The sequence below is a fragment of the Vicugna pacos genome, chromosome 5 (assembly GCF_048564905.1).
Source record: "Vicugna pacos chromosome 5, VicPac4, whole genome shotgun sequence".
Lineage (NCBI taxonomy): Eukaryota > Metazoa > Chordata > Mammalia > Artiodactyla > Camelidae > Vicugna > Vicugna pacos.
Window position 1 is genome coordinate 52,735,835 of NC_132991.1, and position 12,111 is coordinate 52,747,945.

Genomic DNA, 12,111 nt, shown 5'->3' on the forward strand with positions numbered 1-12,111 from the left:
TCTAATATATTTATTTGTTTTCCTTTCTGAATGAATATATTCAAAGTGAAGTTTAACTTTAATTAATTCTTTCATTCAAAACCACATTCAGTAAATGATTTTAAACCACCTATAACATGTCAGGGACATGCTAACCCTGAGAAAATAATGACAATAAAATAGATATTGTTCCTGCTATTAAAGAGCTTATAGCCTATTGATTTGTATCTTCTAGTGCTTTAGGGTTTGTATCTGGCGTGTAATTTGTCCATACAGAGGGAAAACTCTAGTCACTTGCAGCCTCCAGTTAGATGGGCCTGACAATATTTTAGGACTGTTATTTGGGTCTTGTATTGTGTTAGGTGTTCTACTGAGTGACATGATGTAGTATTACAAAGACCCTGTGTGAGGGCCAGGATTGGCTACATAATCACAGGGCCCAGTGCAAAATAAACATGAGGCCCGACTCAAAACTATTAGGAATTTCAAGATGATGATAGTAGAGTATCTAGCTAAGCACAAGCCTTTCTGAGTTTGGGGGACTGTGTGATTACACGGGTTATACCTCCAGGAAGTGATCCTTGTAATGACTATATAGAGCCACAGAGGCTTGGGAAATTCCTTTAATTAAGATCAGACTTATGTGGCTGGGAAAATGTGAACTGCAGAATCAGATGAAGGCATTAGATTGGTATTTCTTTTGTTTTTTAATAGCAGAGGTGGAGAAATACTGTGACACCATCCAGGATTAACTACTTAATTACACAAATATGTACTGAGTGCCTGGGACATGCCCAGCACTGTGCTAGGAGCGGAGGACACCCTGGGAAAAACAGGAGACAGTGACCCGACTTTTGAGGACGACAGGTTCCCATGTGGAAGACAGATAATAAATAAGGAAGCAAATACATGTCACTGATTGTGGACTAGTGACATCACTTTGAAGTAACTAAACTGAGTTCAAACAGGGAAAAACAGGACAGAGGACATAATTTTTAACGGTCAAGAAGGACCTCTTGGGGGGCGCTGTCTAGCATGGGGTTTTAAGGCACTGTGTTTGGAGAGAAAGAATGAATTCTGGCTCCTTCACTTGCTATTTGTGGGATTTGAGGCGACTCACATAACTGTCCTCTGCCTCAGCTTCCTTATCTGTAAAACAGGGATAATAATAGTATATACCTCCTAAGATCCACGTGAGAATTAAATGAGTTAAGTACTGTGTTTTTCAAATTAAAAATAAAACACAGGCTTGCCAGTCAAGAAGGAATCAGCCTTTCAGAGAGCTCCAAGAGGAGACTTTCCGGCTGAAGAAACAACCATCGCAAAGGCCGTGGGGTATCACAGGAGCCTGCCAGAAGACCACTGTGCAGGGGCCACAGAGCAGGGGACAGACAGAGAGGAGACAGGGGCCAGATCTGGAATTTGAAAGCTAATTTCCTGCATGAAAGGTAATGACTGACACTAACTCACATAACTTGGAAACCAGAAAGAGTAATTAATCCGAAACAAAACCATATCAGAAATAACAAGAGCTAGCTTCCCATGTGTCTTCTTTGGTAACAGATTACAAACAATTTTTCCAAACTCATGAGTGAAACTATCAGCCAAAGAAGTAATTTAGGAAAACCGAAAAAAAAAAAATAAAAAAACGAAAACACCCAAATCTCTGACAGTAAGTGTTACACTCCTAATACAACACAAAAGCTCCTTGGAAAGCCCACAGCACAGGATCAAAAGCACCTCTAGAAATGGACAAAAGGTGGTTGCGCCACGTACAGTTTTGTTAGTTTTATTGTCCCATTCTTCACATCCACTTCACCGTCACCCATGTCAATACTTTTGCAGACCAGGTGGCACGAACAGAGCAGAATCTCTTTTTATCTAACAGAAAAACCAATTTTCTTATGAATCAACAAAAGGTAGCCAAATTCTAAGTACCTCCAAAGGCTTGCATCTTTTATAAAAGAAGAAATCTAGAGGAGAAAAAAGCCAACATCTCAGAGGAGTTAAGACAGGGAGAGATGGCAGGAAGGCTTTATAAAAACTGTACCTTGAGCAGCTAACTCTTTCCACCTCTCTTTGTTCTGCTGGATGATGTCGACCAGGTTGTTTTTGAAGCTCTTCAGGTCCACACTCGCAAGGGAGTAGTCTGGGGAGTAGGTTCCATCGTTCACGGTGCCTTTCATATTTGATCGTCTAGAGGAATTGGCAACATGTGATCCCATAGAGGTGCTGGAACCAACGGTAACCACCAAAGAAACCAGAAAATACTAAGGGCAGGATATAGGATGAGGGAGCAAAGCCTGAAATGCTTTACAAAAGCAGCCGGAGAAGCAGTATGTCAGGTGCTCAGGCCCCGTTTTAAGCACGTATCAGTGCTGCTAACCTTCCTTCCTTCCTCCCTCACAGAGAGGGCTTAGGGATCTGACTTGGATTCCTGGGGCAGCAGGTCAGGGCCCACAGTGTTATAGGGGGTGAGGCCTAATGAGAGCTGCATAACCTTGAGATGAGCATAACCTTGGTGGTAAGTCCACTGGTAAATTCACCAGCTGGAGCTCAAAGTAGGATAATGGTATCTGCCCCTCCGTCCACTGTGTAATCTCTAAGCTAACCTGGATCTTCCTCAGGGAGAACATTCCCTGCTTCCTCATTACAGCAACATTTAGGGAGCCTGTTGGTGTGCTATTAGGAAAAGTGTGTGTTCAGATGGGCAAGAATTTAGCATGATTTTTCTGCAACTGACAGTTTTAAATAATATCCCTTAAATTTATCAGTGATAAAAATCTACCTTGAAATACTTTAACTTGTGTATACAATGGACTTTGCTGTTACATGTTATACAGATCTTCTGTATTCATGTCATCTAAGTGGGTAACTTTGATGTAGGCATCTTTGTAGTCACATAAGTGTTATATGTTAGCAAATCAACACAATGCCCCTCTCCCAACTGCTCACCACTATTGGATATGTTACTGTATCCAGGACACAATCCATACATCTCAACAAAAATTCAAATAATTTTATTCTCCTGAGTAGTGAATATGATTCTTAATACTTTGATATTTTTTGTAGTGAATGTCAAGTTCCCAATTTCAAAGGCAAATGCAATATAATATGTAGCCACTAGGTGGCAATACTACCTAATAATTCTAAGAATTTCCTGCCTAATGTAAGAAATAATCATAAGAAAAAGGGAAACAATTCAAAAAAGAAAGTATCAAACCTGTTTGCTCCATAGGAAGGAGTTTTTGAAGCTTCCTCTATGAGAGGAATAATAATTTTCTCTGTTGAGTCTGTCAGAAGAGAAAATGTTGGCTCTACTATGAAATCAATGAAACCTACAAAAGCAAAAACAAATTCATGTTACAATTTCCTGAATTCTAAGAATAGTAATAATGAAGAGATTCTGATGCTCCTGACAGCAAGTTTCAACTATAATATTGGTTCAGCCTGCCCTTTGCAATTATTTTTAATCCAATAACACAATCTTTAGAGAGAGTTTAACTGTTCTTTATAAAAATAACCTCTCAAGCAGGGAAAGCAATAAAATTTAAGCTTGCTAACTCAAATATACCGAGTTGCGTACTTACTATTCAGCCTCATATTATTGTTAACAATAATTTCGGATCTAACCAGAGTGAATATATTTTCCTCTGTTGAACAGAAAGATCACTACCTTTTCTGAAAGTTTGGTTGAATTTTATTATTGACCAACAAGAAATAATATCTAAGCTCCCCAAAGAAACTAAATAATTGAAGTTTATTTCTCAGGCTGCATGAAGGCAACCACTTTTTTTCTCTTCCTATATCAGTCAGAGCTTTGTGCCAGTGTGTTAATATTTCAAATTGCTGTTTATTACTCTCTGGATGTAAAGCATTAGTTTGCCGTGTGTGGGTGTATTCTGTCAAATAAGCCAGAGAACAGTAACATCTCTGGGAGACAGCATTAATCCCACCACTTTGAGGTGTCCGGATTGAATAAAGACTTTTACATTTAAAGTACTCATCAAACTAGAAATGACACACACAGAGAATGGCACATGGCCCTTTAGGGAGCATTTACCACCTGTGTTTAGGTGGCGGCAGAGACAAGCTCTGTGTACGTTTAACACCCTGAGGTCCCAGGAGAGGTGCAGTGCTTGTTGCCGTAAACACAACTGTGAGCAATAGGCCACCATCTGAACATAAGGGTCATACTGCGGGGAGGCTTTTTAAGTGACACTGTCCTGGGAAACATCCACCTTTGAAGAGTATCCCATCCATCAGAGACTCGGAAACAGTAATTCACATTTCAAGTAATTGGCTCTATCATAGCACACATTAAGGTGCATTTTTAATTAAAAAAACTTCAGTAGTTGCCTTCAAGTTAAATAATGCTAACTGACCACCCAGGGTGTTATTTCAAGTTTTGTCAGTGGTTTTAGATGCCTGGGATCTAGAGATTGTCAAATGAGGGTCACTTCCCCTAACATGGCAGCAATTTACAACACAGCAACAAGCCTCCGAAACGTCCATTCTTCTCAGCTTGTCCGGGGAGGGCCTTAGCCAGCCACATTTACACCTGCTGAAGGACGAGAGGCACCTGCGTTATGGTATCCAGGAAACGAGCTGTTGGAATGTGGGTGGGAAGGGAGGCAAGGCAAGCAGCTTTCTGACAGCCACTTTGGGGGAGGCAGTCCTTGAGCAACTAGCCAGTTAAGGTGGTGAGCCTTATGTTTATTGATCATGTAGTTTAGTAATGAAGATACTGGCTCAGGGAATAACTATAACAGATACTTGAACCATGCAGCATAGCAATGTTTTAATCATGGGCTGGACTTGAAGTCCCCAACACAAATACAAATGAGAAGAATGAATATGGTTAGGAGCAATATCATTTTACAAATTTCCTATTATTGGCTTCTCTATTCATATCATAAGACTTTTTTCCCCAAAAGAATATGAGCAGTATATAAGCATATTATGCAAACTTAGTGATAGAACAGATACATTAATATTTTTCATTGGATTGGACTATACACAAAGGATTAAATTACAAAAAAGGTAATCAGCAACAAAACAACAAAAAATGCTGTCTCTTGTACCAGAAGAATGCCTTCTATTTTGTAAAAGGATTACAAACAGAATTACAATTATTTACTAATACTGCTTTGTTGAACTCCTTTGTGAGAATGTTTCAAAATTCTTATTATGCATCACCATACAGATCAGTCTAAAGATCAAATTCATCATGAATATGGAGGGAAGTTTTCATGGATGAACAACATCGTGTATCCATTTGCAAATGGACAGGCACACAACCACAATCCACGACCACCAATCTTCAGTATTACCTATTTGGGACTGGGCCACCATCGTTGACTTTCGATCACAGAGCGGGGAAAATGGAAGCCCTAATTCAGCTTCTTTATCTCCCTGTGGAAAGGAAAGCCTGTTATTACAGACTTGGTTTGGAAAAGCTCAGATAAGAGCAACTTAGATAGAAAGCCTAAAAAGGCTGCATCTTTTATTTCTTATTTATTTATTTATTTAAAACCAAAGCTGTTGTCCAAGTGTATATAACTTTGCTCGAATGGTCTCCTCTTGGGGACATGTTGCATCAAGGCTCATACTGCAGAGGTTAAAAAAAACAGGAACATTTTCAGCACCTGGAGACTCTGCATTGGTATCTCAACCCCTTGATTATAAGAAGATAAACCTTTGCTCCTTGGAATTTTCTTGTCACCATAAAATAGTCAGCTCAGTTTGTTAGTTGGCATTGAATTAACAATCCAGCGCATAGATTTTTCTGCTCTTTTTTCCTCCATGCCAAATACATCAGCAGATCTGTAGTATCAAGACTTCATGATTTTTTAATTAAAAGCATATGGGCACTTTGAAACATATTTCTACTTATTAACCAAGTTTCATTGAATCTCCTACATAAAGTAATGAGAAATATCTTCAACATTCTTACATTCTGTGCGCATGTGTTTTATATTAATCTATTCTTCTCAGAGAAAATGGAAATATCAATAATTTTTTATCATTTGATCTTATTCACAGATCAATTGATCACAAAGGTTAGAGAATTCATTTTTGCTTGGGTTTAACATCATAAGAGGTAATATGATTTCATCTTCTGAAATAAAAGTGGCTGCTCTGGGCAAAGCTTTATTATTACAAAGTTTATCAAACATTGGTTCTTTGCATTCAAGGGGATGTGCCTATAAAGAGAGAAGAAAGAGGATCCTTTACCTGCTCTGGTTCCTGTCAGTTGCCTGGCCATTGGAAAGAATGCTTTGGGCCCTATTTTCTGCTAAGCTATTGCTGTATAACTTCATGGGGGTACACTGGCCTTGCAAAATACTACAACTTAGGGTACATGTTCAGGTTCTGAAATCAGAGGACAGAAGAGAGTGACCTTTATTTTGCTTTGTGGCAGAACCCGTGTCACAGGGCAATGCCTGTCTGAGGACTTCAGTTTCCTTTCAGCCTGCTTCCTGTCACAACTTTTCACCATGATCTTTATAATATCAACTCAACATGTGGCTTTAAAGTTTTTATTGATGATGTTTTCTGGTGCATTTCCCCTAAATCATGCCTCTGACTATGAAGGGGCAGAAAGTTTGAAACCAGAATTGCTTGGGAAAATCTAGATATGGTCATCAAAGGAGTAGGCAACATAGCTACAAACAAATGTTGTACTATGTCACAACTTAGAGAAAATGGGGAGAGAATCTGGGACCTCTCCCAGCAACCTCCGTCATTCCTGGAGAGAATAATGACATCCATTCCACTTGAAATTAACATTTATACTCGGCTTAAGGGACAGATGGAGGGGAATTATTAGTGTCACTAGCTTTAGAGCCACAAGACACAGAGCTGAATCACTGCTGTTCAACAGGTCTCTGTTACTTCCGACACATTGCAGCCTTTGCTGAAATGAATTCTCCTCCTCTGTTACCTAGTTCAGTGATTTCGATGGACTCATTTTACGAAAAGAAGATGTAATGGTATCCACCTAACCAGACTCTGCTGAGGTTATCTAAGACAATTTACATGACGCCTAAGGACAGTGCCTAATATTTAGTAAATAGTTATTAAATGTTAGCTAGTAAGAATCGTAATTCTTAATAGGAAAAACAGAGAACTGTGCAAATTAGAGGTATTTATGATGTCCAATTCACATTTTGGATGGTGTTAAACCATAGCGAAAAAGGACTAATGCTTAATTCGCAGGTAATGGAAAGGCATTCGCTTTTACTCCTCTTTTTCTAGATGAAAGTGACATGGCATAAGCTCTACTTTTGAAAGGTTAATTTGTTAGCAGGGATGGCTTGGGGTAAGTTAAAGATGACCCTTGTGCTTAAAATCTGAATAAACAGGAGACTTTGGTGCCACTGATAGAAACAAGATGATCTGGATAAGGGCTTGATTTAAAGACTATTATGGATTCGATTTTAACACCTTGAGAATAAAGTGAAAGAATGACATCATTAACAGTTTGTTCAAACATAAATAATAATATTACTATTATTAAAGTAGAAATTAAGCTACTTATAGACTTCATGGGAAAAGTGATATTGGGGGTACTTGATATATGCAAAGATGATCAATTGGTTTTATTGGTGAAGGTGTTGGTGATATTTTAATAGATATAGTTTTATATTATTTAAGTTCTTGGTTTGAAATGGTCACTTGGGCCTCAAAAAGGCATTTTGACAATTCACCTTCCATGAGTTAAATTTCATAGGATGCTGGATGGCATTTATATAGGACTCAGGCATTTGACAGACATTTGCAGAGTTCATCTTCCTATACATAAAGTGGGAGATTTTATAGTCTATTTGCTTCTTGAACTCCACAATTGATTTAGAATATTTAATTTCCACTGCTAAGCACATCGAATGCTAAAGTGCATTAATTATTTAATTTATTTATAAATATTTCAAGATGCTATTTATCCTTTAGGATGAATAAAGGCCATGAGTGCAAGATTAGTGGGAGGCTCTGTAGCCAGACTATGAAGGAGCCAGAAACCCAAGAGAACAAGGGAGGTACTCCTCAGGGAGAGGGAAGGATATGTAAAGGGAGAGTCAGGATCCCTGAGTATAAGTTTGACCAACTTTACAATTTTCCTAACTCCATCCCTGAATATGGAACATTTGCTTTTCACCAAGATGAAATCAGAGGTCAAAAGCAGTAGACGTTGTGTAAGTCAACTAGTTTATATTTCTCTTGGAGGTTATACTTTCATTTGAGGGTGCTACCCACAGAAAGCCAAAAACATACTTTAAAAAATCAATAACATACTGAAGACATGAATGTTCTGATGCACTGAATCATACAAGTGGTTACTGCAAAATTACAGGTCCCTAAGGTCACTAAATCCAATTAATCAACCAACCACTTAATTACATCCCGGGATCTCTGCATCTATTCTTGGTGATGAGCCTCGAGGTGAGGAGGTGGAAAAAGTGGCTCCATCAACATGGAAACACAAGGCATCCTCATGTGTTCGGGCCTGATAGTTTACGCCTGTCTCAGCAATCTCGCTGGAGGTTCGTTGAAGTCTCTTCTTTGAGAGACCATAACAAAGACCTAGTACAGACATACCTTGCAGATATTGTGAGTTTGGTTCCAGACTGCCACACTCTAAAGTGAACATTGTAATAAAGTGAGTCACACTACTTTTTTGGCTTCCTAGTGCATATAAAAGTTATATTTACATCATACTGTAGTCTAGTAAGTGTGCACTGGTATTGTCTAAAGCAATGTACATATCTTAATTTAAAAGTACTTTATTGCTAAAAAATGCTAGCCATCATCTGAGCCTTCAGTGAGTGGTAATCTTTAGAGAGTCCTGCTTCAATGTTGATGGATACTAATTGATCAGGGTGGTGGTTGCTGAAGGTTGGAGTGGCTGTGGCCTTTTCTTAAAATAAGACAGCAGTGAAATTTGTCACATCAACAAACTCTTTCTTTCGTGAACAATTTCTCTGTAGCACGTAATACTGTTTGACAGCATTTTACCCACAGTAGAACCTCTTTCAAAATTGAAATGAACTCTCAAACTCTGCTGCTGTTTTAGCAACTAAGTTTATGTAATATTCTAAATCCTTTGTTGTCATTTCAACAATCTTTACAGCATCTTCACCAGGAGTAGATTCCATGTCAGGAAACCACTCTTTTTGCTCATCCATGAGAAGCGACTCCTCATGCATTAGTTTTGTTATGAGATTACAGCAATTTAGCCACATCTTCAGACTCCACCCCTAATTCTAGTTCTCTTGCTATTTCTACCACATCTGCAGTTACTTTCTCCACTGAAGTCTTGAACTCCTCAATGTCATCCCTGAGGGTTGAAATCAACTTCTTCTAAACTCATGTTAATGTTGATATTTTGATCTCTTCCCATGAATCATGAATGTTCTTAATGGCATCTAGAATGGAGAATCCAGAAGGTTTTCGATTTCCTGTGCCCACATCCATCACTGAAATCACTATCAATGGCAACTGTAGCCTTAAGAAATGTATTTCTTATAAGATGAGTCGAAAGTCTAAATTACTCCTTGATCCATGACCACATAATGGATGTTGTGTTAGCGGACATAAAAAAAAAAACATTAATATTGTTGTATGTCTCCAGCAGAGCTCTTGGATGACCAGGTGCATTGTCAATAAGCAGTCTTATTTTGAAAGGAATCATTTTCTGAACGATAGGTCTCAACAATGGGCTAAAAATATTTAGTAAACCATGTTGTCAACAGATGTGCTATCATCTAGGCTTCATTGTTCCATTTATAGAGCACAGGGAGAGTAGACTTAGGATAATTCTTAAGGGTCCTAAAATTTTCAGAGCAGTAAATAAACATTGGTTTAAGTTAAAGTCACCAGCTGCATTAGCCCCTAACAAGTGGGTCAGTCTGTCCTTTGAAGCTTTGAAGCCAGGCATTGACTTCTCTCTAGTGATGAAAGTCCTCGATGGCTTCTTCTTCTAATAAAAGGTGTTTTGTCTGTATTAGAAATCTGTTGTTTAGTGGAGCCACCTTCATTAATGATCTGAGCTAGATCTTCTGGAGAACCTGCTGCAGCTTCTACATCAGCCCTCCATATCAACAGTAAGACTATTTCACATTCTTATCATTTGTGTGTTTACTGGAGTAGCACTTTTTATTTCCTTCAAGAACATTTCCTTTGCATTTACAACCTGGCTATTTGGCTAAAGAGGCCTAGCTTTCAGCCTATGTCAGCTTCTGACATTCCTTCCTCATTAAGCTTAATCATTTCAAGCTTTTGATTTAAAGTGAGAGATGTGCTTTTGTTCCTCCTTGGCTGATAAAGTAATACTGGCAAATGTAAATTTTGCTCAGAAGTAGATTTTTTCATGTATCACAATAGAATTAGTTGAGGGAGGAAAAAATTCACTTAGCTATCAAATTCACATAGCCTAAAATATAAATACATTTTAATGGAAGTGACAATTAAAAATGTTTTTAAATTGTATTGACTTCTTGTTACCTAACACGTTCGAGAAGAGAATGAGAAGCAAAAACCTGTCTCCTTTACCAGTGGTTATTTTCTTGGCTTGTGCCTCCACCTCTGATCTTTCAGTCCCATCAGTTACAGTTGACAAATGGAGCATCTTCCAAATGCACCCATTGGAGTCAAGGAGCAGGACACCTGCGTTGAGCTGTGTGAACACTCAAAGTGAGGGTGTTAACTGTATTGCTGAATACCACACGAGTGCTGTGACACGTGCCTTGGAGATGGGGACCTGCTTTACCTCCTTTATCATCAGCAGATTACTCAAGAGTTGGAAATAAGAACTTCTCAAGACTGAAAATTTCAGATACAACTCATCTCTTCTGGTTACAACTTCCCATGGCTTTAGAAGGTGTACCTAAGTAATTACACCAAGGATTGGGATAACACTGATGAGATTTTTAAGGATGATACAATAGCTTTGTATCCAGAAATTGGCTTGTCCTCCAGAAATACAGTGTTTTTAAAAATCTTTTAATGTCTATTTAAGCCTATTTGTTAGGTAAAATGAACTTGGTAGAAAAATTAATAAGAAATTGATTTAGAAGTCAACGCATCCCAAATTTCTTCTTATATTGGATATATGTGTATATATACACACATATGTATAAAATCACATACACACATAAGCTTTATCATTGCTTTTTAAAGTTCTAAAATTAGCTCTTTCCTTTGAGTACTTTTTTGATTTTTTGAATTTATATCTAGTCTCTAATTTTTCTTAAAACCCACTGAATGAATTTCAAGTCTACTGCTATTTCTCCATAGCAAAAGGAAAAATGCTTCTCTTAATTGTCTGCTTTATAAACTTTGGTTGTGTTGGGAATGTGTTTTAAAAATTGTGCTCAGATCCCTCAAAGGTTTTAAGTGACTATCAAATGACAAAATATTTCATAATCAATGGCTTTCTTGATACTTTACCTTGGAAAAACATAAAGCTTAAAGTAGATCAGGAGGATAACAAATAATATCAATTCCTCACATTTGCATCATGTCTATAGTGTAAAAAGACCTCTCACATTCATTCTATCATTTCGCTCCTCACAGCCATCCTGGGAGGAGACAGAATGGGTATTAATCCCTTCTTATAGGTAAGAAGGTGAAGGTTCATATCTAGCACAGCTGGAAAGACAGAAAGCTAGATCTTAAACTTGGGTTTTCTGAAGCCAAGTCCAATTACCTCTTACTTTGCATTATTAGGCTTCTTATGTTTGCCCAATATACATAAAATACTTTCTTTAGCAAGAATATAAATGTTTATATTTTTACTGCAGTTGAGGGAAGTGCTGAGTTCTGGGCAGACTTTGTCTTGCCTCAAATTTTTTAGCACAGCCAGTAGATCACATAACACATACAATTTAGATTCTTAGTGCATGAAGGAATATATTTTCAAATTGCTTTATAAACGTGCTATTTCTACTGAGATTTAAAAAAAAAACAAAACCTGTTATCTTGGCTAGATCCATAGCAAGAAGTCATTTATCAGCACTGTGGGTTCTACAAAGTGGTAGTTACAGATGGTTATGTCAGTTAAACAGCTCATGTCAAAACATTCAGAGCAAAGCATACACCAGAGGGTTTCAGATTCATTGTTGCATCCACCTC

General features: G+C 38.0%; 1 protein-coding gene across 13 annotated transcripts in view; it reads right to left on the minus strand.

Moving 5' to 3' along the window:
* PDE1A (phosphodiesterase 1A) overlaps nucleotides 1-12,111 on the minus strand; it is a 323,372-nt gene that overhangs the window by 47,637 nt on the left and 263,624 nt on the right. For 8 of the 13 annotated variants that reach the window (XR_012072711.1, XR_012072712.1, XR_012072710.1 and 5 more), the window contains exons 12-14: nucleotides 5,313-5,394; nucleotides 3,203-3,317; nucleotides 2,030-2,211 (exon numbers count right to left, since the gene is read on the minus strand). Coding sequence is in view for 3 of the 13 variants with exons in the window: in XM_072961261.1 (XP_072817362.1) it covers nucleotides 2,030-2,211; nucleotides 3,203-3,317; nucleotides 5,313-5,394 (379 nt within the window). In the remaining 10 variants the exon portion in view is untranslated. Of the gene's footprint in view, nucleotides 1-1,752; nucleotides 1,861-2,029; nucleotides 2,212-3,202; nucleotides 3,318-5,312; nucleotides 5,395-12,111 lie in introns of those variants that run through there. The other 5 variants (XR_012072716.1, XR_012072718.1, XM_072961260.1 and 2 more) reach the window with 4 other exon arrangements.